The sequence below is a fragment of the Astatotilapia calliptera genome, chromosome 16, assembly GCF_964374335.1.
Source record: "Astatotilapia calliptera chromosome 16, fAstCal68.1, whole genome shotgun sequence".
Lineage (NCBI taxonomy): Eukaryota > Metazoa > Chordata > Actinopteri > Cichliformes > Cichlidae > Astatotilapia > Astatotilapia calliptera.
Genome location: NC_137437.1, coordinates 10359818 through 10386723, shown reverse-complemented (window position 1 = coordinate 10386723; position 26906 = coordinate 10359818). Strand labels below are relative to the sequence as shown.

General features: G+C 42.5%; 1 protein-coding gene across 6 annotated transcripts; it reads right to left on the bottom strand.

The window, feature by feature from the left end:
* Window positions 1-26026, bottom strand: akap11 (A kinase (PRKA) anchor protein 11). Of its 6 annotated transcripts, none has more exons than XM_026144215.2 (12): window positions 25743-26023; window positions 23405-23513; window positions 22180-22290; window positions 22041-22094; window positions 21761-21892; window positions 20535-20799; window positions 14961-19317; window positions 14577-14717; window positions 10953-11039; window positions 7494-7540; window positions 6849-7048; window positions 1-3395 (listed from the first exon to the last, which is right to left on the bottom strand). In XM_026144215.2, the coding sequence occupies exons 2-12, from the start codon at window positions 23465-23467 to the stop codon at window positions 3216-3218; spliced, it is 5637 nt and encodes a 1878-aa protein (XP_026000000.2). In that variant the 5' UTR covers window positions 23468-23513; window positions 25743-26023; the 3' UTR covers window positions 1-3215. The 6 variants fall into 6 exon arrangements, 5 of the variants coding, with proteins under 5 accessions (XP_026000000.2, XP_026000003.2, XP_026000001.2 ...); XM_026144218.2 differs by having other exon boundaries at window positions 10953-11036; window positions 25743-26022; XM_026144216.2 differs by lacking the exon at window positions 25743-26023 and adding an exon at window positions 25492-25626.
* Between the last annotated feature and the right edge of the window lie 880 nt (window positions 26027-26906).

Genomic DNA, 26906 nt, shown 5'->3' with positions numbered 1-26906 from the left:
TAGAGCACATGAAAAAGCTTTATTGTCACACCAAGCTTTGACAAATAAATGTATAGTTTCTGATTTCAAGCTTAGAATGTGCAAACTATTTAGCAATGCCACTGGGAGAACAAGTAGTGAACTCACTGTTATATGACTTATTATAATTTATTAAATATCTTTGTTTGGCAGGATCTTACAAGGAAGCAGGAAAATACACAAGTGAGAAGAAGTAAGGTACAACTCTCGAATCTTTTTTGTTGTTTTTTTCCTTGTACAAACGCCCCAAAATAAGAGTTAAAGAGGGAGGCAGAAAACAACAATGGGAACGAGTGTAACAAAAACAGATTTTACAGCATCTGCTTCTAAACAGCAGTCTCAGCGGGTTCAGATTCAGCTTTCACAAACACGACAACATTAGCGCTACTGTAGGTCATGTGGGGTGAGCAGGAATGTAAAGTAGATCAAGAATGAAAATAAAAGAAGAGGGGCAGGGTGCTGGGAAAAACCTGGGAAAGTCCTACAAACTAGGCAGTCACATCAGGAGAGAATCTATACAGTGAAGCACTCAAGTGTCTGTGACTTTTAATACATTCCTTTAATGTAAACCAATATATATACTGTCCCTCACCTCTCAGGTTAATACTTCAATGTGTGATTTCTGCTCCCATTTTTTTTAAAATATATATATATATATTCCATTGTTATTTTTTTTCTATTAATATTGTAATGTGTAAACAATTCATACAGAACAAACACCTTTAAGATTATATGACCATATGGCAGCCTAGAGATTTAAGCAGGAACAAAGAAGGCATCTGCAGAGGCCTCTAGCATACTGTGAGGCAGTGTGGACACACATGAATCACTGCTGCACCATTACTGTAGGCCAGCACAAGGAGGAGAGTAACAATGTTAAGCTTTAAAAGTTAGATTGAGCCATGCAGGCAAACACCACCGACAACACGTAGTTTTATAATAATACATGTGAGACTGTGGTATATTACAGTGTTTCAAACTTAAATTTGACGACCTTGCAGCATCATGTCATCCTTCAGTCCCTCATTTGGGGAAAAACAGAACATAACAAAAAAAAACCAAACAAACAACAACAACAATAAATAAATACAAACATCCAAATGTATCCCATTAATTTGTAGATTGATTTTAGGTCCACAGAGGAGGGATAGGAAACGCCCAGTCTCTCCTCAGGCTAAGTCCAAAAAGGGGGGGGGAAGAAAAAAAAAAGTGCTTCTCAGCAAGTAGCTGGTAGTGCTGTGCATGTGGGGGCTGGTGAGTAATGAGGGTGTGTGTGTGTGTGTGTGTTGCACCGATGAGGTGGGGGTAGGGGGGCAGGTTACTGTACGGAAGTTGTGGTATTCATACTCGTCGACTCCTCGAGGTGACTGTGGAGTGTGGGTGACAGAATGTGTGAGTCCAGGCCTGAGCTACGCAGATGTTGCTAGCCTGCGGTTTTACGACGTGCAGACAGAGCCGGTGTCTTTAATTACTCAACGATCTGCTATCTGCGTCACTGGATCTTCCCCAAGACTGGACGAGGGCCACTGACACAGCTGACCGCCATACGCAATTAACTACTGAACTGCAGAGGGTGATCAGTCACCCGGCTTAGTAGCGGTAAGCCAAAGTGACCATTTCCTCCACAAGTAAAAGCAGCATTTCATGTTGGATTAGATACTCTACCTTCAAAAAAATAAGGCATATTTATATTTACATCTATAAAAAGAAATAGAAAAATAATCCTTGTACATACATACAAAGATTATTTTTTCTTTTCTTTTTTAATAAATCCTCACTATGACTCATTCTCCTCTTTAATATTTTACTAAGTATGACAACCAAGTAGATTGCTACTAGAAGAAGCAGGGTTACAGTATTAGGTAAAACTCTTATTTATTCTGTGGCCAAATAAATTTGCTCATGATCATCATTGCAAAAATGACGGCACAGTTCATTAAACTACAGAGGTGGGCTTAACAGAGTTTTATCAACCTCTCTGTATGGCAGCGTAGTGAATCATTTAGAGAAAAGCTAAATGTACTTACTGCAGCACAACTCTAGTGGATCAAGACAGTAACGGAATTGTGTTCATGTATTTGTGTGGATGCTGTAAAGCATCCCATCCACCCAGTCCTCCGACTGGGAGGCCTGGGTTCAAATCTTGCTAATGGCAACAATTCTTTCAGTTAACAGTTAAACATTTTTAACTCTTTTCAACAGAAATTTTATCTTCTTCACCCCTTTTCAGCACAAATCCCAGCTTTTTCAGCTGTTTTCAGAAAAAAAAAAACTATTTTCAGCAGAAATTCTGCTCATTCACCTATTTTCAGCAGAATTTTCAGCCTTTTCACCTCTTATCAGCACAAATCTCAGCATCTTTTGCTCATTTTAGCAGAATTGTCAGTTTCTCCATCTCTTTTTTGTGAGAACGAGTTTGGGTCAGTGAGATGAGTAGCCGCCTTGAGGCCAGGAGGGCCAGGTTTGAATCCTGCTCATGGCAACAGTTCACCTCTTTTCAGCAAAGATTTCTACTTCTTCAGCTGTTTTCAGCAGAATTTTCAGTTTCTTCACCACCATACAATTTTTGCAACTTTTCATCTTTTTCAGCTATTTTCAGCAGACAGCTTCAGCGTTACAGCATCCACACAGCATTTTTGCAGGAAATGCAAATTTTTCTCTTGAATTGGTTCTAATAATCTAAATGTGTTTGTGTGTGCATATGTGCGCGTGTACAGTTGGTCTCTCAACATGTGGAAATACCACCAGAGAGGTGAGGTGTGGGTGTGATGACATCATCCACCCAGCAGCTATGGGGATTCCCAGTCTGTCTTTTCTCCCAACACACTGCATCTCCCTCTGGAAACACACCGGGTGGGTCTTCCCCCACTTATTGTAGCTTAAGCACAGCAAGGTGTGAGGCCTTCGATTCAAGAGTGTAGGCAAGGAAAGGAGACACCTCATTAAATCAACACAGGTTACACATACAGGCCTGATAACTGATGAAACTGCAGCAACAAAACAGAAACTGGGGAGGAAAAAAACAAACAAACAACAAAAAAAAAAAACGGGAAAAGATGGCATGCCATACACGCAATGCAACACACGTGCTGCCCACATTTGTGAGAGGGAGTTCAGATTTATGGGGCTCACAGAGGTTGCAAAGCCCTGTTTGGAAATAATGAGAGGAGAGCAAGGAGGGAAAAAAAGCAGAGGCCTTAGGTGCGCTCCAGAAGCCACTGGAAGAGGGAGATGCAGTGAGGTTCTTTGCTGGCCTCAAGTGCCTCTTCTCTGGCCTCGGGCTGACTGTGGCTCACATCACAGTAGCGCAGCAGCATGTGCAGCAGCTCACCCACCTTCCACTTCCTCTCTCGAAGCCTCTGGACTACCGCTGGGAGCTGAAAGGACACATTGATTATACAGTCATCTCAAGGCATTTATCTTGTATTGAAAAGACTTCATAATATTAGAAAGAGCAAATGCTTGGCAATGTGAGGGAGGAAGAACTCCCTCTTTTTGTGGAGTGACAGGAAAAAGGAGAGATAGCGAGCAACAAACTGAACAAAACATAACTTACAGGAGAGAGTAAATAAAAGTTAATGAGATGCAATAGTGGCATAAAAACAGAGTGTGAAATGTGGGGATTGAAGGAGAATTGCTGAGCGCAGCATGGGAAGTCCCCAAGCAGCCCAAGCCTACTGCAGCACAACTAAGGGGGATGTTCAGGGTCACCTGAACCACAGTAAGCTGGGTTTGTAGAAAGGGACTCTGTCCTAAATTTAAACTGGAACCTGGTTTCATGGGAGGCCTGACAACTGAAGGCTCTGCCTTCCATTCTACAGGGTGGGCCATTTATATGGATGCACCGTAATAACATGGGAATGGTTGGTGATATTAAAGTCCTGTTTGTGGCACATTAGTATATGTGAGGGGCAAACTCCTCAAGATGGGTGGTGACCATGGTGGCCATTTAGAAGTCGGCCATCTTGGATACAACTTTTGTTTTTTCAATAGTAAGAGGGCCATGTGACACATCAAACTTATTGGTAATGTCACAAGAAAAACAAAGGTGTGCTTGGTTTCAACGTAACTTTATTCTTTCATGAGTTATTTACAAGTTTCTCTTTGTTCACAGCCATTGACATGTTGAAGAGGTTAACACATGAGGAGCGGATCGAAATTGTGTTGATATCTGGTGAACACAGTAACCGGGTCATTGCAGCAGATTTCAATGCAAGACACCCTACGAGACCACCCATCTCCCATGCTACAGTTAGCAAACTGCTTGCTAAGTTTCGTGAAACTGGTTCAGTGTTGGATTTGCCAAAATGTGGACGCAAGAAACCTGTTATTAATGAAGAAACATCAGTGGCTGTCCTAGCTTCATTCAGCAAGAGCCCACAGCGTAGCACTCGCTGCATGTCACTGGAGAGTGGCATTAGTCGAACATCCCTTCGGCGGATATTAGCTACTCACAAATGGCACCCTTACAAACTCCAGCTACTGCAGCATCTCAACGAGGATGACCCAGATCGGTGCACAGAATTTGCAGAATGGGCAAAAAAAAAAAAAAAAAAAAAAAACTGGAACAGGACCCTCAGTTCACGCAGAAGATTTTGTTCAGTGATGAGGCAAACTTTTATGTGAATGGTGAAGTTAACAAACAAAACCACCACTATTGGTCTGACACTAACCCACATTGGATGGATCCCTCCAAGACTGTTGGCACAACAAAAGTGATGGTTTGGTGTGGTATATGGGGTACATCGATAGTGGGTCCATTCTTCATCAATGGAAACCTCAAGGCCACTGGATATTTGAAATTGCTACATGATGATGTGTTTCCCTCTTTGTGCACTGAAGCTGGCACGTTCCCTGAGTTTTTCCAGCAGGATGGTGCACCACCACATTATGGGTGCCAGGTCCGAGCATTCCTAGATGAACAGTTTCCTGGAAAGTGGATTGGTCGTCGCGGGCCAGTTGAATGGCCGCCAAGGTCTCCCAATCTGACCCCCTTAGACTTTTATCTTTGGGGTCATCTGAAGGCAATGGTCTATGGTGTGAAGATACGAGATGTGCAGCACCTGAAACTACGGATACTGGATGCCTGTGCTGCCATTTCTCCTGCGGTGTTGCTATCAGAGTGTGAAGAGTGGGAGAAGAGGGTTGCACTGACAATCCAACACAATGGGCAGCACATTGAACACATTTTATAAGTGGTCAGAAACTTGCAAATAACTCATGAAAGAATAAAGTTACGTTGAAACCAAGCACACCATTGTTTTTCTTGTGACATTACCAATAAGTTTGATGTGTCACATGGCCCTCTTCCTATTGAAAAAACAAAAGTTGTATCCAAGATGGCCGACTTCTACATGGCCACCATGGTCACCACCCATCTTAAGGAGTTTGCCCCCTCACATATACTAATGTGCCACAAACAGGACTTTAATATCACCAACCATTCCCATGTTATTACGGTGTACCCATATAAATGGCCCACCCTGTACTTTCAGAATCTTTAGGATTTCCTTACAAGCTGACTACTGAAGTAGTAGTGAAAGGGTGTTAGTTAATACTTCTTCCTGCCTGGGGAAAAAAGGAACTCAAAAATTCTCTGAATATAACCTAAGCAGAGAGCCGTGCTTCAAAAAAACAAAATAAAACAATAATAATAATAATAATAATAATAATAGACAGTTAAATTAGAATTGTAAGGGTTTGAAATTAAACATGATGTAATGTAATCATGTTTACTAAAGTAAATGTAATGCCTAAACAGTCATTGTAACACACTCCTGAAACACGAAACTCTTGAATGCTTGTACCGTTCCCAAGTTGAAACACACTTAAGCCCCTTTTCCATTAGTATCTACTCGGATTGACTCTCCACGGCTCACCACGACTCGACTCAGATCGACTGGTTTTCCATTAAAATCGAGTACGATCAATCTGCTGCTCGATCTGTGGCTTTTTGTCAGACTTGTTTCTTTGTAGCGATTTATGTTCTCATGACCCATCGAGTGATGCCAATGACCAGGCCAATCGGTGGTATGCAGTCTGACGATGTCACATTTTAGTATGTGTTGCTTGGAACCCCAGCCGAGAAGGTACTATTTTATTACTTAGTACCAGGTACTATGACCTAATGGAAACCTGAAAACTGTGGCAAGTCAATCAGAGTAGGTACTAATAGAAAAGGGGCTCATTTTAATATGTGTAGGTCACATATCCATATACTGGCGTCATTAGACCAAAATCCATCAAATAAAGCAAAGAGAATCTCATCCCAGTAGCAGATGTTTTGCTGTATTATTATAATATTACAGTGTTAAATGTTTGAGATTGTGCTTTTGTTCAAACACAGGGTTTTTAAATAAGAAAAACAAAAAAAGCAAAAAGAGTAAAATTAGTATATGAACATTGCACATGGCCATATTTAAACATCAGGATCTGTATCACCCCACAATTTTACTGGCTGTGCAGGCTTTGGAAATTGTATAACAATATATACCATTAAGTTTTGTCAGGTAACAGCGATGACTATGACCTTTACTGAAATGCAGAAAACAGGAACAAACTGGTGAAATTACTGGTGATTTTTCCAAAAAAAATCTACAGCTCAATCGTCACAGTAGCTGGTGCTTCTCAGCTGTTTGTCTCCATAGCAAAGCACAGTATGGTGGGAACCAGCACAGAACTTTACAGGATTGTTGACCTTCAAAACAGACAATCACGGAAAGAATGACTTCTTTCACTGAAGCGACATGACGTGGTTTAAAAAGAGTTTTAGTGCTGACTAATGAAGACCACAGAGGGAACCTGTTTGTGAGGAATATAGCCACAATCACCTGCTGCAGTTCTCTGTCAGGACTTAGCTGAATCTGAGGGATGTCGGCCATGGAGGCTGCCAGCCACTGTAGCATGCTCCTGAGCTGGGGGTCGAGGGTGACGTGCTTAGGGCCACTCCCAGGATCTCTGACATCTGAGTTTGCTATGACAAGCACAGTCCTGGGAGTTTGCACTTGAGTCCTGTCCACACAGAGTGTCCCTGCAGCACAGAGAAAAAGGATTCACTCAGCCGTCAGCCACACCTTTTCAGTTTTCTAGCGCTCCTTCTTTAGAACACTATGTCCTGATCTGCTCAAACCCAGGTTTCCATAGCACAGCAAACACAATAAGGGGACCCCTTTAAGTGGAGGCAATTGTAGTCTGAGACATACAGAAGGCAGAGTGACTGACTGTGGATGGAGTGCATGCATGAGTATTAGTGTGGCTGAATGTGGGGGTGGTTAAATCCCCAGCAACAACACAGACAGACTAACACAGTCAGCTGGAATCCAACTGTGTCTCGGACAGCAAAGAGCAAGAGCACAAAAAATTTTTTTTTTCCATTAGATGTCCCAAAAACTCCAAGTATTAACCTGTAGCACTGCCACAGTCTACTTAAAAACATTAAAGAAAGAAAGATGCTGCAGGCAATAAAACGTGCTTACCACTTGATTCCTCTTTGACCTCAGCCTCCTTGTCCTCTGTATTGTCACTGTTGGATGAGAAACGCCACACAGGTTAGTAAGAAGACAGAACAGGTCGGACACACAAGGATGCATGCAAAGATATAGAAATGGCAATAAGCACACTAAAGCTAATAGCCTTTGACAAAAGCAAAGCACACAAACACTGCAACCAAAGCAATTCTGATCAAAAGACGTCTTAGACACGGTGATGCCGTATATCTTTCCTGAATTCCTGTAAATTGACTTTTCTGATCAGGTGTCTTTTGTCAGTTAATGCGCAGTGACGAAGAGGAGATCTTGATCAGTGTGAAAGTTGATTTTTCCCTTCTGAAAAGCTACTTGATATCCATTCTGTCAATTGTGCAAATATTTGCTGTGTGACGTGCCAGCAGGTAAACAGTCATTTCACCACTTTATAAGGTTGTTAATCACAGGCCTGTTGACACAGCCCACAGCTACAGACACTCAGGCTCTGCACGTTAGGATATAAGGATATCATTTTCTTTTCAGAAAGGAAAACCGTTTAAGGTGTTTCACTGTTTGAGACTGCAAAGGAGCGACGGCACTGAAAAAGTAGGGAGAGGAGGCGAACTAAGAAGGAGGGCGATAAAGCTATGCACTCAAAATATATATGGGCATCAATGGAGGTGCCTGAACAGTATAAACCTATAGGTGTGGAGTACTTCCTAGTTAGAAAATCTTTGTGTGTCTGTCTACTTGAGGTTTCACTCACACAATGCATGAATCAAACCTTTTTCCCTCCATTTTAACATCTCTTGAATTCTTTAAAAAGAACTAAACCACAAATGTGACTCTGTGAGAAATCTGCCACCTGTTGGTAGCCACAAAACTGCTATTTACTACGCTCAACATCAAGTAACTGTGGGTGTGAGCAACATATATAAAAATAGCTTATTATTAAAACAAAACTATAATGTTAATAAACTGAATTTAAAAAATACTTTTAGTAGTTATATTATTAACAAGTAACTGAATATTAATTAGATCACAAAGAAATTATTAACCAATAATCGTCTTGGGATTTATTACCACTAAAACAGTACGGAAACTTATTAAATATTTTATGAATGCTAGTCATTATATACTGACATTATATTCTGTTACTATAAACATTATTTCTAGACAGAAGAAATTACAATATATTATACATTTTACACCACTGTAAGCTGATGAAAACTACACTAACTAAAATCAAAGTAAAAGCACAATTGCTAATATAAGAACTAATACAAAATACAAATCTGTAAGTCAACCTTGTGCTCTGCTTTAATCAGCAAGACACATCAATGTGGATTCAGAATAGCTTTAAGTTATCCTTTCTTCTTTTTTCTGACCTGTAACACCTTTGTTTAACTAAAGGTTTTGACATGTTTCATATTGGAAAATCTGTTGCACTTTTGATATAATCTTGGAAGCCATCAGCTTTAGTTGATGTTATGACTATCAAAATGCACAAACCTGTGAATATTTATTGCCAGCTCTGATCATGGACTAATAAGGGAATGACAAGATGCAGAGATACTCTGTTCTCAGAGGTCTCAAATATCAAACAGACCGGCTATGTTAATATATCCGGTCAAATAATATCTTATAAAAGGACAACTGAATGTGTTAGCTTTTTAGATTTTCAATACAGCCGTTCAGTGGTAGCACCTAGAGCTGAAATGATACTGGAATTTTCTAAAAGCACATTTTGAGTTGAAGCTGCTAAACAAGCTGAAAGAAAATCCATTCATCAGCCTGAGAAAGGAAGACTAAATAAATGGTTGGTAGTACTGTCAGTTGGGTAGTACATGGCAATACATCTTTGCATTTTTTTCCACACTGCATCAAATTGAAGTTGATTACGTCAATTAAGCATCATGTGGTGGAGGGTGGTTCCTTATTTATTAATTTTTTTTTGCTGGGAGTTTTAGAACCCTATTAGTTATGGTGCTTACTCTTTAAAATACCAGAATAGGGAGGATGGAGTAGGTCTAAGTTTATTAGATTGATCAGTATTGCTGAACTATGAAATATTTTGGGTGCATACTGTATTTTTGTGGGGTTTTTTTGTTGTTTTTTTTAACTTGAGTATAAACTTATACAAAATATTTAAAAAAAACAGTTTTGTTGATTAAAAAACACTATAGGATTCATATTGGTATCGGCTGATATCCAAATTTATGATATTGGTATCAGACATAAAAAAGTGGTATCGTGCCATCTCTAGTTGCAACAGCTGCAAGACTGATATATGCAGCCACCTCTAAACATCCACCATGTCTACTACCTGTTTAAGATTAGCTTTAGGTTTCCCTTTGTATGACATTTCCAACTATTTTACATATCCTTACAGTTTCATGAATCACTTGCATTCATGAAACGGCAAAACACAAAGTAAGACAGATTGCTACCTCAAAGTTTGGGGAGAGACCCCGCCCTAGTCTAAAAAGGTTGGGTATCTTCGGATTTTGTTCACAAGAAAAAAAAGTATGTGGGGTGTGAGAGAAACAGGTAAACTGGCGCACCAGCCACAGAGCTTTTGATCTACATTTTAACTCTCACTTACAATCATGAGCTCTGGGTGGTCACTGAAAAAATAATGTTAGGAAAGAAGCAAGAAAAATGAGTTTAGGCTTGGCGAAAAGACTGGCTGAGGAGCTTGGACATCCAGAAGGAGCCCAGAGTACTCCCAATGCTTAAGGCAGGTGAGGTGTTTTGGGTATTTGATCAAGGTGCCTTGAGGCTTAACTTAGAGGTTTTCCAGGGACACCCAAGTAGGAGGAGACCACAGGGTATATCTAGAATTCACTAGCTTGGGTCTATCTCGGGATTTTCCAAAAGGAAACCTGCTCTGTGACTAGACTTTAGATAAGTGGGGGGGGAAATGGATGCCCGGTCATAATGCATGCAAGAGACTTAATTTGAAAGTTAATATATTATAGTTTCTAAAACTATGAAATTAAATGAAAAATAACCCTCCACGTTGTTCTTCAGGGACTGGTTGGCTGTTCAGAGGTAATACAACATGGACAAAATAATAACACTACATATTTCCCACAAAGACAAAAAATTGCATGCAAGCAATGCAGAACCAACAAAACTTAAGCAACACATTGCATGCTAAGATTAGCATCAACAAGCATTTGCCATGTCAAGCCTATTAATGTTTAAAGCTCAAGTATGGTCATGTTAGGGGGCTGGTGGTTCCTAGTATGAGACAAAGTATAAATCAGAATATTGTAGAGTGGCAGTTTAAATCATTTTCATATGATGAAGAAAGATTTTCCACTAGTGGATCTATCACATACTTCAGTACTTTGTGGTGCTTTCATAGCAAATTCAGTTCATTCTTTGTCACATTCTAGGTAAACCCCCATGTCTTGTGTGCATTTCTTTTCCAAGGATAGCCATGCCAATCGGGTGCTGACCAACCTGTCAGAGGGGGAGAATGACAAGTGCTCTTCACACGCCTCCCCCTCCAGGCCCAGACTGCTCCAGCTACTGCTATTCCCATTACTGCTGGACACAGAAGGCAGGTAACACACCGCTGTAACACTGACACAGTAAGTGGCTAACACAGAGAGCTACCAAAATGCAACAAAAGATCAGGATGTAATAAGCAGTTTCATCACATTTGCTATAAGAGCTTACTGTCATGTATCGTCAACAAACAACACGGAGGTGGATGGCCATTTCTGGTAATCCTTTAAATGTCAGGTGAGGTTGAAAAAAACAGAGGAGGATTCTTCAAATTATGCAGGTTTTTTCCACTGTACACCTCCCTGAATCAGCTTTAATGTTGACTGGGCCCATTTGTTGCTAAAGTCCTGAAATGTGAGATCATTACATTTTTGTTCTCACATAATCTCGTTAATCATGTGGCTTCCAGCGGGACAACCAGCTGGCAACAGAAGCATAACAACATACACTCTCGCTATAATTAGTGAATGATTAGCCTTGCTGGCTGGAACCTGCATACTGTGGCATGCTATAGCCTAACTAAAAGGGAGAGATGTTTCTGATATCTAAAAATACCTCTATTAATCTGCATTACCTCAGCGGCAGGTGTGGTCTGAATGGCATACTGAGAGGTGATTCATCTAGTCAGTCAGCCTGATCTCTGTCTCGCTAAACTCATAAAGGAATTTTCCCCCCGTTATTTCATCTGCTGAGCGGAAATAGTAGCAGCAGGCCTTTGAAATGTCTTATGAATTACACATGGTGGACTTTGTTCCAGTAGAAACAGCACTTGAAGAGAGGTGAGCACTTAAAGACACACCTTTAGAAAATATTATGACACATTAACTTTGCCCTGATGGCCAAAATAACTTAATGCTAACACAATATGCTCTTTTAGCATGTTGGGAACAAACCCATTGTCAGGTTTGCTTCCATAGAGATATCAACCCCTGCCAGAACTGTCAACAGCCCATTTCCCAGAGACTTTATCAGACTCACTCACTTTTTTTTTCTTTTTTAAATTGACACACACAAACATAGGTCATGTCCATCCAAGACAAGAAGACCAAATCGGTCATGCCTACAACTACTTAGAACTTGGTAACATAGACAGTAATCTAAAATACTTATCCTTTAGCCTTCACATATAATGCAACATAAATCAGAGAAAACTTGCACTCTGGCAGTCAAGTTTAAATGATTTTGGAAAAACATACAATCTGCACTGTCTTTGGGAAACCTTACATCTACAATGAACTGCAGAAAACACTCCTAAATGGCTCCAACGGGAGCAAAAAACCCTCCAAAAAAACCCAAAAACATAAAGTGACACAGTATGATCAAAGTATAACCTCAGGCTTTAAATTCTGAACCCAAACCAATTAAGAACAATAGATTACATTCAATGTCTTCTGCTTGGACATTAACAGACTGTCCATTCTGAAACAACTAAATACAGAAACATATGATAGATAACCTGCTGAAAAAAAGGATACTACTTGCTGTGACAAAAGAAATGGTAGCAGCTGTCACAAAAACATGAAAAAACATTTTACTGCATACCCACATGTAGACTGATACTGCATACAAGACATGCAGTATCAGTCTGTACCAAGCAGAGCTGCAACGACTATAAAAATTATTTGACGTGGAATTTTATTGTTAACATTTTCATATGCTAATAAATGTGTTGTAACTGCAATACACTACAGGAAACTGTGGGGGCAGTATTGCCTATATCGTCTGCCAAGACTAGACAATACTGAAGAAGAATGTAGCACAAACAGCAAAACAGGAGGACTGAAGAAAATAGAAACTGAGATTTTAAACATTTTGAAAGCATTCCACAGAAAACAAAGTTCAATGCAGATTGTGCAAACCGGTGCTTTCCTTCCACGACAGCACTAAAACGCCGGCAACCTGGAGCAGTAAGGTCAGTTAGTGTTAGTGCGTCACAGTTGTTGCTCATTCCAGCCTTGTGTAGGCCCACAATCTTGTCCTTGACATCATTGGAAAGCTCTTTAGTCTTGGCCATGGTGCAGAGTTTGGAACATGAAAAATAAATAAGTATTTATGTTCATGTTTGTACAGCAAGGTTTATTTCAGCTTACCTGTCGGAAACTTCTCAGGATGATGCTTGCACCATTTCAGTTTTGTTAGCTAAACAGTGAAATGCAATAATAAACCATTAAAGAGCTCCACTGTCTACTAATTTTTGGGGTTTTTCTCTCCCATATTAATATTAGCATTTATTCTGAGTAGTAAACCTCTTCCATTTAACGTTAGGTAATTAAATGTGGGTTAAATCATATACAAAATAATTGGTACTGAACATTACACCATCTGAGAAATGATGTTTTCAGTGTATCGGCAACCAGCAACAATCAAAGTTCCTAGAATGTGCTGTGCGTCGCATTTTGTCGCGCCTCGTTTACCTTCTATCAAAAAAGGGAATTTTTGACAAAGTCTGGAGACAGACCCTCAGCTTTGAAAAATGGGCTTAAAATGTTCCTTTTTAATGCTTACAGGATCAAGGAACCCTGAACCACCCCTTAGTTATGCTTCTATAGTATCAGACTACTGGGAGATTTCCCATAATACAGTAAGCAGTTTATAAAGCATAATTTGGTCTCTATGAAGTTCTTTTCTGTTTCTCTTTTCTTGATTGCTTCTGCTTGTGGTTCCGCTTATCCTTTACAGGGCCGCAGGGGGGCTGGAGCCTATCCAGCCTATCCTACAACATGCATCACACACAGAAAGACTCCAACCTGATGATGGAATTGAGCTTAGGACATTTTTGCTGTGAGGCAACTGTGCTAACCACTGTGCCACTGGCATATGTTAAAACAGGCACAAATGATCTATTAGTCTGGGATCTGGTGGTGATCATGAGGGTTATTGGGAGCTGCAGAGACTTCTGTGTCATTACACATTCAAGGTATAACAACACACAAAGACAGTTACTGGTAATGTCACCTCAAGGAGCACAAACTGGGTGATTTCAACCATAAAGTCAAAATCTGCATGTCTGCTTTCCAACTAAGCTAATCATGAAACCCACGACACACAGCTATGATCACTTTGTTCTCAGACTTGTTGTGGTTGCTATAGTTGCTAACCCAACCACCAGCTGGTTCTTATGTGACATTAGAGTTCCTATTGTGGGTGTGAATGCAAAACAGGAAAAAAAAAAACAACCAAACCTTTAATTCTCAAGGGGAGCGCCCCCGTATGTAGTTTATTTACTCTCAAGGATTCTTCAGATGTTTTAGTGAAAGTGCCTTAGGTAGGTTTTTTATTGCCACAAACAAAAGTTTGAAGCTAAAAATCATCCAAAGGAAAAAATCTTTATATGTTAGTATAACATATATACATATATATATATATACACATTTATGGAGTGTAACTAGTAGCTAGCCACTCCATAAATCACAATCTGATTCTTTCTTTCAAATTCTGGTTAAAAAGCTGTGCATAAATAAGTGTATAATAAGGAATGCACTACAAATGTTCTCAGACCCCATTCTAACGTATATTTTAAAGCACCAAGTTGGACTGTGCTCTAGAGGTGATAGATATAAAGTTAGGTGTGTTTACCTGTCGCTGAGGTGGAGGAAGCTGCTGTTATCATCTGGGTGCTCATCTTCAAAGCTCAGGTTAGACCAGCTTCCCAGGCTGTCATCTCCAACACTCAGCTGCTGGGATACAGTGGACTCAGTGGTTTCCCTACCTGAAGCACTAAATACAAAGAAACCAAAGGAGAGAGAAAGAAAAAAAAAGCCTCACTAACAATGCAAATAGTCACATGTCAGTGCAGTAAAACTGGGAAAATAAAACATTAAAATGTTTGTCAAAAGAAGTGAAACAAAGCTGATTATAGGTTACAACACGTTTATGGCCTGGCCATTGATTAAACGTATGCATGGAATGAATTTCGGGGCAAACAGACACTCTTCCTGATGTGAACTGGGAAGTGTGTACCTGGTAAGGGCAGCCTGGCATATGTTGGACAGGGCTGATGTCATGATCTCAGCAGTGAGGCTCTCGGCGTAGCTGGTGCCATCATGGCCGATCCCGCTGTCAGCATTAAGGCTGGTGTTGCTCAGCTCGCGCTTTGCTGTATCCATTGCCATGGACACCATCTCCTCTGCAAATGCCACCCTGTGGTCCAGGTCGATGTGGATTTTTGGAATCTCCAGACTAGAGAGCACTCTTGCTTGACAGTCTCCTCCCCTTTTCCTCCTCTGCAGCACAGGTTGGTAGTGGTGCCTGCTGTGCTTGCTGCAGTATGGACACTCCTGGACTTGACAGCAACAACATGGCCTCTCCCCCATTGCCCGGACCAGAACTGGGCCCTCAGACAACCTCTGTGTGTGAGTGTGTCTGTCATGGTCTTGGTGCTCCCGTGATGAATGGCCAACTGAAGCCACGCTTATCTTCAGCGTGTCATCCACTATTTTCCTGGCATAATGCTCAATGACTTGCATCACCTTGCTACTGTAACCTTGATCGTAGAGACTCCCTGTGCTGTGGTAGTGCTTGCTCTTACCCTCCTTGGATAACACAGGGCAGGAGAAGGAGTTCCTGATGAGATTCTCTGCCATGTCTTCCAGTTTGGATTTTTTATAAAGACAGGAGTCAGTGAAAGACTTTGGCAGCCGTACAGAGGAGAGATGGAGCTTGCGTGTGACATCACAGGTGATATTATATGCTAAAGATTCAGCAAAGTGGACTAGATCCATGTACTCCCTCTTACTCTGCTCTTCAGAGTCCCTGCAACAACACTGGGTGTTTCTATCCATCTCTGTTCGATCCTTGGCTGATGACGTTTTACTACTACAAGACGATTTCCATTCATCTGGCAGAGACTTAGAGGAACGAAGACGTGCACTAGAGGATCTCTGCTTTATTTTACGACTGGCGTGAGCCAAGCCAAGTTTTATAGAACGATAAGCCAAACGGCTTGCATACTGGTCCAGGACTAACTCCCTACTCCCCCCTTCCTTTTTCAGCACCCTAATGAGGTAGCTGGCATACTCATCTGTCACGCTCTCACAGCTGGGATACTCAGAGGATAGACCAGAGCTGGAGCTAGACACAGTGCTCGAAGCAGAGGTGGAAGACTGGGAGACCGAGGCAATCAGGTCATTGGACCACTGCTCAGCCAGCCTTCCTAACCTCCAGTCTCTGCTCTGATCTGTACCGGGTTGAGAGTGATGTCTGTGGTGGTAATGCAAACATTCGGAGCTAGATCTGTCCCAGCTTCTTCTTCTGAGAGCTCTGTGATACGGGCACTGCTGTCCAGAGCTCACCATCCTCTTCACATCACTAATTACCTCTCCCGCCACTTCTCCTGCATACACCCACAATGAGTTGAGGGTCTGCTCTGAAAACTGAGCCACACTGTCTCTCCTCTTCTCACTGCCCTGGTTCATCTCTCCCTGCTCCTCTTCCGCCCCTCCTAGGGTGTCCATCTCTGTTGCCATCGAGACTATGTGGCACGCCAACCGCTCAGCATAGTGGAGAGCTTCCTTGTTGGACATTACACGAGCGCACATCGGGCTGGGTGTGTGTCGGCCGCCCCCTCTCTCTGAACATGTGTTAATGACTCCAACACCGCCTTCTTCTGCCGGTTCTTCCTCCTCTTCTTCCTCATTTCCATCAGCCTCCTCAGAGAGAGATCTCATCAGTTTGAGCATAAACTCTGCCTTGTCTGCATCTGGGATGGTGTCTTTTGGTCCCGGGCCCAGCTCAGGCTGATAGTGAGGGGTTGGAGGTGGTGTTGCAGGGGAAAATTCTTTAGCCAGCTTGCTTTTCAGCTTTTTGGAGAACTGCTTTATCTGTCTCTCCTTGGACACCTCACTGGGCTGCTGGGGGGTGGACGGAGGAGTACCAGGAGTCGCAGCAGACTTCTGTCCAGAGTTTGGAGCTGAATCATCCACAGTAGCGGATATCCTCCTTTGTCCACCCGTCTCATTACCCGGCACTTCCAAAGTATTCATCATCACAGGATGTGTTTCAGACACACCCCTGGTCCTGGGGCCTCGCTCACATCGGTAACTCCCCTGGTTTAGAGTGCCTGTCTGAAAGGAAATGGGAGGATTATTTTCTTGTCCCATAGGGCCACCTAGCCTAACATGCCCAGAATCTGTATAGTCATATCTAAAACTTTCCCTGACAACTCCTTGCTTTGAAGGGGAATCCAGAGCATCGTAAGAGTCCCTGCGGCTCCTGATTGTCTTTGTGAGGAAGTCAGCACAGTCGCCCAAACCCTTCTTCATTTTAGAGGCAGTAATTAGCTCACAAGCCTCAGTTACTATCATATCCACCATGTTGCCAGAGAAGTTTTGGAATGAAGACTGTTTTTGGGAGGGCTCTCCTGCTGGTAGAGAGGTCTGAGTTCCATGACTGTAAAGGGCCGTTAGTGGAGACGTGGCATTGTCAGAGGATGACACAGTTGATCTTTTGGGGCTGGTCGGTGGGGTATGTGACAAGCTAGACCTCTGCTGAGTGGTCTCCTCGGAATCCTGGAGGTTGGAGAGGGCGTGCCCTGCTTGGGGCACAGGAATACAGCTGGCCATTCCTGATACAGTGAACAGGGCTTTCTTCACAGTACAAGAAGCATCCTCCGCTGGGACCGCTACACTTAAAACCTGCTGGTTAGCAAAGGTGCTGCAGGTATGAGTGCAGGTGTTATCTGCACTGACATAACAGATGTTGTCCACAGACACACTTATAGCTGCTTGGCTTGTGAAGGCAACATCTGCCTGAGAGAGCTCTATGAAGGCCTCCTGGATGACAGACTCAGAAAGGTCTGAAGCATAGGAGGACACCACCACCTCCTCCTCTTCTTCCTCTTGCCCATGGCCAAAAGACCAATCACTTGGGGTGAGAGGCGTTGAGGGGTGGGAGAACTGACATACTTCCATTATACCTTCAAAAACAAGCTCTTCAGCCAGATCAGCAGCAAAACGTGATACAGTGCTGTGGAAAATCTGCTTCTTCACAGTCAGGAACTCTTTGAGCGCTGCGGACACGGCCTCTCCAACCAGGAAAGTGGCCAGCCCGTTGATTGCCCGCTCCTTCAGTACATATGCACGTCGCATGCCAATCTCATGGAAGGCCATTTGAAATACTGAGGAGGTAAGTCGAGCAGCTAGGTGGCACAAGGTGGTGGTGCAGGAGGACACCCCTTTTTGGAGGTCTCGCAAAGCGCTGCCCAAGCTCATTTCCACAAGGTCACTGGCAAACCTCTGAATACCATCTTTCAGAGACTGGGATTTCTTCTGCAGCTTGGCCACCGTCACAGTCTCCTGTATTTCTGAGAGTTTCATCAGGTATCCTGAAGGGTTCTTAAATTCCTTGTGGCAGACACAGGAGAGATTCTTGTTGTCACTGATGTCGACAGCAGACTGGTAGCCACAGACAGATCCGAGAATTTCTTTGGACAGACTGCTAGCAAAGTCTGAGTAGGTCTTATACAAAGAACAGAGATCCTGAGGTTTACGTAGCTCAGAGTCATCTTGTCCATCTGCCTCTGTATTCCAGAAGTATTCCAGTGGCCCGCTGGAGTCCACCAGGGGACTGAAGGCAGAGGAGCTCAAAGGACTGAAGAGGGGACCACCGTTCTCCTCAGAGGGAGTCTGTACAGGCCGAGGGGAATCCGGCACCTCAGAGGGAATTGAGTAAGGAGAGCCTGGTTTCAGGGGCGTGGGTTTTTTCACATTGGCTGGGAGAGTGGGCTGATCAAAGCGGTGAGGATTCATTCCCTTGGTTGAGCAGCCCCTAGAAACATATTTTAAAGATGATGTACTTATGCCAGATTCATCAGCCTCTTTCTGTGCTGCTGGGACACTAATCGCATCCAGAGGCAGAGTAAGAGTACAGCTCTCAGAGTTGAGCTCATCCAGATCATCAAACTGGTCAAAGCTATCAAAAAACTCACTAACTTCGGAATCTGAGTCTTCAACTCGCTCTCTGGGCCCCCCTGGCACTTGAGGAATGTCCAGTTTGGCCAGCAGGCTCTTCTGGTAGCCCACTTCATCCAGGAAAATGATAGGGCTGGGGCTGGAACAGTCTGACTCTTCTGATTCACTGACATGAATCAAAGGTGAGGGGAGACGAGCTCCAGGACTGCAGTAAGTCCACTGGGATTCCACACCCGATGACCTCTGCACTGTGACAGATACGTCAGGACCAGATCTGTGTTTGGCTGAATACTTCTTCGAAGACGAGCTTATGATAACGCGGGAGCCTGATAATTCCTTTTTTCTCTTGTGGGCTGGGACTGTCTGTGAAGCCACATCACGCCTTTTAAAATGACTAAATGGAGCTGCAGCTGTGGAGATGGACATGAAGGAGAAAGAGGAGAAAAGTGGTTAGATGCAACAATTGCAAAGAGGGGATTATAAGATGATTTTCCACAGTGCTCATGGCACTGTGGAAAAATAACAGACAAGTAAAACTAGTAAATAGCTAATTAGTGCCATCTAGCAGTGAACTGAAACCATTTACATTCTAGAGACGTTTTAATTAAAGTTTGCACAGATTATGACAGCATAGTGCTGCGGATGGAAAAAATACATATTACATTATTCTTGTAAGATTCTAATTGTTTCACATTAAATCACAATATTAATAATTCTATGTAAGTCTTCCCATAGGGCTAGATGTGTTGAGAATGTAGAAAAAATGATAACTATGACCTTGAGCACAATTTGGCTGAAGACCTATTAAGTAATCACTGTCTATATGTTTGATTAATTTCCGACCAATGCTGAATGAGAGGCAGGGTACGCCCTGGACAGGTCACCACTCTGTCGCAGGACTAATCCGGAGAGAAAGACAACCTTCCACACTTACATTCACACCTCTGGCTGATTTGAACCCTACATTTCAAAACAATATGCAAAATAACAAATAATCTACTCTTAGGCTGTATTATCAAAAATGAAATATCTGCCACGGGACTAGAGTTTTTAAACAGACTGTGTTTTACATTTTGCTGTATAATGTCACTTTTTTCCTCCAAAGTTTGAGGGCAAAAATCTTCAAGTATTTTCAGATTTGAGTATTTTCAAGTATTCAACTGTCCTGCCAGTCTCAGTCTGTGTGTGCGCGCGCGGACGTGTGTGTGTGTGTGTGTGTGTGTGTGTGTGTGTGTGTGTCAGGCCTGCTAATCTCTGCCTGCTGCGAAAGTCCTTCTCAGAGGAGAGCCGACCACAGAAGCAGAAATACTTGCAAAAGAGCTTTTATTCCCCCTCAAAAACCAAACAAGGTTCCAAAAAGCAGACACGGGTCCTTGTTTGGTCACACTTTTTTGGGGGGGCATCTTTGCTCTCTTCTCTCCTCTTCCCCGTACTAAGCGCAACTATGGAGTTTTTTACCAGTTGGTGCTACTTGGAAAATATAGGAATGTCTATATTATACATGAAATTACAAGTGGTATACCACAAAGCATTATGAGAGCATTAAAATAAAAAGAAATCCTTTTCTGCACATGACTCAAAAACCAGAGGCCACTAAATGCCAATAAGCATTGGCTGCTAAACCTACAGGTATTGTCTGCTGTGTCGTCCTCCTCCAGATGTTCTAGAGCTGTGACAAAGTCATCCTCGATTGATGAGACCGACTGGTTGGTGTCGTCTTCGTCTGGCTGGTTGGGCTCAGCTGCGCCCCTCTGAAGAGCCTGAAGCTCCAGCGTATAGCGGAGACCTGCCATGTAGCACCCCAGCAGGCCCACCAAAGTTGGAACACTGGCTTGAGGGTAAACGTTGGTGCTGGAACTATTCCTCAGAACACACACTGTCTTTAACCAATACTGGAGGAAGAGGAAAATGGCATGAGAAAGGGGAATAAGGGGGAAATGAGAATTGCTGACAGCATGGTTTGGCTGGTGATTTTTCAGCTCATTTGAAGAAAATCATTTTTACCCAGCAAGCAGACAGACAGTCAAAGCAATCACTTTTGTAAATTAAATTCACATGGGCATTTTTTTTTTTTTTATCTCACAGGAGGAGGGAGATGGCTGGAAGTATATTGTTATGTCTGTGTCCTGATTGCAAATTGATGCATATGCAGAACGCAAAAATCCTTTAGTGCTAGCCCACTCTTTAATTCACAAAGCTGGGGCGAGAGAGCCACAGAATGAGCTGCAGGGTCTGTGTGAACCCAAACATGGCACACAGGAACAGGAAAGTGGCGGCTGCAAAAGCAACTTCTCTGTCAGCCTATCCCACACCTGTGTTTCTTTGGAAGCGTGAGAGAGACTCATACATCTGCTTACATAGCCCTCATGTGGGAAAACTTTTAATCAACAACTGCTAGAACTGGATTAGCGGTTGTTAAAAATACATCTTCTTAAAATTAAACATTTACTGTGTTTGGACATGTTTCAAGTATCATTAACCCTACACATATAAATTCAGATCCCAACACATCCCGAGGACAGCAAAAGGAATGCAGCTAAGCTGGGGTCTGAATAAGCATAGTGAAGCATTGCAGTACTCTTTTAGTCAATACATTTTTAAAGACCAGAATGAGAGGCTAAAACAAAAATTTTATGCATTTAAAAAGATACAACACCAGAATGTTAAACAAGAGAAAGTGTCTGTCGTCAGTTTAGAGAGCTCCTTTTCTAATCGACTGTACTTACTAGGATAGGCAGTAAGTGCTGTACACTTACCCACTCTTATTTCCTGCTATTCTCTCCAATCACTTCTGCTTTGTTTGACATGCTGACAAAACAAATTAATTTAACACAAAAACGGTCGTTTACATACCTGAGGTCCGGCATCCTTGTGCTCTGGCAGCCTGCGAGAGTCTTTGAGCAGCAGGACTTCATCGTTCTTAATGCTGTGGACGTGGAGGGACCTGAGAAGCTCACACAGCCCCCCTGACAGAGAAGACAGAGCCTGGTGGACAAGAACACTCAGAATCACCCCAGTTTGAAGGCCAAAGTGGTAACTAAAAGACCAGGATAGAACTCAGAGATTTAGTTTTTGAGTTTTGTGTCCTCTACCATCAAAGTATGACCTACTGTCCATAACTAACATGTTGTACCTGCTGGGTGACATCTTCTCCTTCACTTACATCAGGCAGACACACAAAGTGAATCTGAAAAAGCACAGCTGATGGTCAATATTGATGTGTCATGTGTTTAAACATGGCTGAGCTTCACTGGTGCGTTTGTGTGACATACCTCTGTCAGCCTGGTGGCGTCTCTTGCTGGCAGCTCTAAACCAATGCCACAGAGCTCCTTTTTATTCCTGAAGAGGCTCTTCACATTCTGCGCCCCACTGTCTCGCACAGTCTGCAAACAGACATGCAGCTTTTTTTTTGTTTGTTTGTTTTAAATACAAGTACACACTGGCCTACAGCCTCAGTGAGTATACTTTTATTCATCTCTGCACCGTGCACCGAGGAATGCAAAAAAAGAACTTGACTGTGTGCATCTGCCTTCTCGTACACGCGCAGATCCTAAGCAATCCCATTATTTTAAAATGCCTGATAAGGTTCTACAGGACTGTGCATTTTCAAATGAAAATGAATTAACTGCATTAGAAACTACAATGAAAATCAAGCGGGGATAAGAGAGGAAATTAAATATCTTTGCAACAAAATTCTTTTAAAAAGCGCAACATATAGTTACTGAGTTTTGTACTGAAATCCAGTGGAGTCTACATAGCATTGTTGTTTGTATTTATACTTGTGTCTTCATTCCTCAACCATCACACCGACTTGAAGCTAAGAAAAAGTGAACACTTACCAAGCAGGCATCTTACTGGCAGTGATCTCCAAGGCCAGGAGGCAAAACTTTTACTAGTAACATTAAAGCAGTTCATTTATTCATTACTTAATAGACTACTAAGCAGCTGAATCTTTAAGTATATCATGTAATTTCTTAGTAGATGTATATATTAATAATCTTAATCCTCAGCATACTTAAAAAACAAAACTTTAAATACATTTTAGTGGAATAAATACTGTGCCATGCTGACTCCTCCCAGCTGTCATAGAACAAGAGGCAGGGTATGCTCTGGAGAGGTCGGCAGACTGTTGGGGGGCCAAAACTTACGCGGCTGACAACTGTTCACACTTACAATCACACACAGGAATCATCAATTAGTCTTTGAACTGTGAAAGAGAGTTGCAATGTTTGAAAGGTCATAGCCTTCATCAAACTCCTTTAATGTGCAACTAATTCTTGACTGCAAGAAAAACAACTTGATAGCGGCAAGTCAGCTGGTTTGGTTCACAGGTGAACTCAGCACTGTGAAACTCCCAGTGGGCCAGTGGCTGGCCCACCAACTTGTTCACCATACCTTTCTGCTAGTCCTTAGCCACTGGGCAATTCAATAGGTGGAGCCCTGAGTGTACTGCACATGTGTGCAAAATTAAATGCAAATACATCCTGACAGACAGACCTCTTTCCGCACTGAGGATCTGGACCTGATTGGGACTCCTCGAATACGGGCACAGGCATCCATAGTGACAGCTAGCTGTACGTGGCTGGTTGGCCGGCTGGCCTTTCACCTGTAAGGAGTAAGAAAAGTGGATAAAAAATATGTTAAAGTGTGAAGTTCAACTTCTTTAACGACTTCTATTGTCACTTTGAATACCACAGCTAAGTCTTTTTCTATTTTAATCTACAATCCTCTGCAAGTAAAAGAGAGCAGCTCAGTGTGATCTCTCTGGTGCGCTTACATTCCACTCCACTTTCCCACCCCCCTGACCACAGCAACAATCACATGACAAAGCAATGACAGTCTCAGTGTTATTAGCAAGAAGCTATGTCCCTATCTAGTGTTGCACATAAATACAGATGCCAAAATAAGAAGCATGATGCAACAAAGTCAGTGGGCTGTGAAGATGATAGTTCCACTAACATGAATCAAGTGCCTCAAAGCAGGACTTACCTAGACTTACCCTGCTTGTGAAGCTAAGCTATTGTATTGCACTGGCAATGCTTCTTTTCTTTCTCTTTGCTATTCTTTAAACAGCCAGGCCTGCATCAAAGATCAAACAGCAAGGCAAAAGAACAGAGGGGTGTATGCGCTTAGAGCAGGACGACCACATTTGGTAAGCAGCATGAGAGCGCGAGTGATGGAAGCAAAATATTTACAGTGTACAAGAAGGAAAAGTTTCCCAAGAAATCCAAGCCTCTCCTTTGAGGTACGGGCCAAAGTGGCTAGTTGAGTCTAGACGCAGGCAGGCGGTCCTACTGATCAGCCCATCCTGCAACCTGAGAACCAGAGGGGTAGAGTGCATGCCACAGGCTTCCTCTGGTGATCCAGGACCTCCTAGCTTCGCAGCTACTGCTGCCTAAAAATCAACTATGCAGCACACCCCACTTCACTCACAACAAAAGCAGCCACAGTGATGTATATTATGGCGGTGACTAATTTGCATAAGTAGATTGATAATCTGTTTATGTTTCATGTTTAGCTCACAGACTTGTCATTCAGTGGTACAGTTTGTGAGAATCGACTCAGGAGGCCTACATCACCACCTTATGCAACCAGCGTGGTCACATAATGCGAAATGGATTCAGCATTAGTCATGTTACAGGAAAAACTACAATTAAGGGTAACTAAGTTTAGGCTTACACAAATCCTCCAGGGCTGATTCATAAAAGTCAATTATCAATGTTTGGACAAAACAAAAAACAAAAATTATGAAGCTAAGTCAAGCCAGCGAGAGGATTGTCTGGTGGGGGGAGCTGATGATCTAAAATGGGTGGCAGGGGGAAAAAAAAAAAACCCCAAAAAAACAAAGCCAACCTGTGGAGGGCTATGTAGGGATCTGGTTGTGGGCCAAATTCTGAGGGTGAGTGTGGGTGGCCGGAAGGGTGGATAAACAGAGACAGGGAGAGAAGAAAACTCACAGCTCACTGTGAGATCTGACACCAGCTTCTACTGAGGCACAGGTACCACTATGGTTAGAGATAAACTGACTTTTTGTCCTCCAATATCTGTCATTATTGCAAAAAGACAATCACGTGGAGGCCAGTACATTTCAGACATGGCAGCTGCAGAACAAATATGTGCAACTCTGACCACAGAGTTATTTTATAGACAAAATAACACATTTGCCATTTTCTATGTAAAATTTCTTTTCAACAAAATGATAACTTGATCTGCATGTTAACTGCTATTCGAACCATTTACATGTAAACATTTCGCATAACATGACTTGTTGGCATTGACAACTCCCCCTGAACACTGCATGCTTGTCGTCTTTATGGATGAATAAATGCCTGTAAACACTGCTAGATTTTTAATAGACGTAAAAAAGCATTGGGGTGCTTTGGAGGAAGAAAGCTGGCTAATTTACAGTTCGCGGGGCTGGTACCCCCCGCAGCAGCAGGCCGCAGAAGAGCCACACACCGTGGATGCTGAGGCTGATTCACGACTACTCAGGCTCTGTGAAATCATGGCCAGAACACACAAACGCCTAACCAGCTAGCTAGCAAAGGCACATTATACATAGACATACAGAGTACACAACAAACCTTGGGCACACTTAAAAAGACTGTCGACCACAGCAAAATAAACCTTTGTTAGTTGACAGGCTGTCAATCACTGTTAGCAGCAGAACCAGGCCGCGGTCCGCTCGGTCTGTTGTCACCTTAACGTCGCCAGCTAGCACCTAGCCACCAAGCTAATGACAGCGCTACGACACATCCAGATAAACCGGCAGCAGTTTGTGGTCATTTTTCGTTTAGCATATACGTCGCAATTGCTATTAGTAAGTCATTTTTACCTCTTCGCTCAGTGTCGGACTCCAGCAGCGCTGACGGTAGCCGCTGTGTTTGATGCGCGATTCGTAAACGATTCACCCGTTTGGAACTCTTCCGACCACAAAATGAAAACGTGAACTTTCAAGTCACACTGAGCACAGCAGTGTTTAGGACCTCTGTGATTAAATACCATAACTATGTCAATTCTTCCCAATCGCCAAAACACAGCCCAAAAGTCACCGGGAGGAGTTCAGGCAAATTACAGATTAATTTAGACAGCTCCTAAACCTGACTCGAAATCCCCATCTACTGCGTGCTGCCGTTCTTCCCATGAAAACAAGAATGAGGCATAATCAATCGCACACCGAAAAAAAATATATAAGTGTCGCACTGCTGCTGAAGACAGAACAATGAAAACACAGGCGCGCACACACACACACATACACTGAGTATTATTTAAAAACAACAACAATAACAATAAAATGCATCATCATAGCAAACCGATTTTGACATATACCTGGCATAGATATATATTGCCTTCTTGTTTGACCACCCACCCTTCATCGTTCTGGATACCTTTACTTATCATGTGAACATCAACACCAATAATATAGCTGGACAGTCTTTCTGTTGGTTTTAGCTTCTTGGGATAAAAATAAATATCAGGAGGAATTTTAAGCAGAAAAGTAGAAGTGAGCTACAGCAATACTACAAAGAGAGAATATCTCAGTAAAGAAAAGTCTAATCATAAGAGTGGATGCGGAAGGAAATGCTCGGGGGTCTAGTCGTATAAAATAGTTCTCTAAATGCCACAAAAGTCTGAAGTCACAATGTAGCTATTCTTTTGTTTGACACGAGTGATTAATCTCACAGCACAACAGAGAAACTGTAAAGTGTAAATTCCCAAAACATATTAGCAAAAATTAGCTTCACTTGGAAAGGTTTGGGGTGTTAACAGGTGGAATTCTAGGCCCACCGGCTGTGTTATGTTGAGATACTGTGGGCTTACAGCAAACAGACCTGCTAACCTGTTGCTACAGTCATCATCATCTCAAGCTAAGGTTGCTTTGATAGCAAACATCAACTCATCTGTGTTTGTCATCTACCACACACAGGTCGGGTCAGAGCACAACAGTAACATGGTTTGCAAACCATTAAGTAGTAGTTTAGGAACTGTGGGCAGGAGC

Coding starts and splice junctions, on each gene's coding strand:
- akap11 (XM_026144215.2), bottom strand. CDS start 23,467: ATGGATGCCTGTGCCCGTATTCGAGGAGTCCCAATCAGGTCCAGATCC. Junction 20,800..21,760: donor ACAAGGATGCCGGACCTCAG/GTATGTAAACGA, acceptor CTCTTCCTCCAG/TATTGGTTAAAGACAGTGTG. Junction 11,040..14,576: donor TTCCTCCACCTCAGCGACAG/GTAAACACACCT, acceptor TTCTGTGTCCAG/CAGTAATGGGAATAGCAGTA.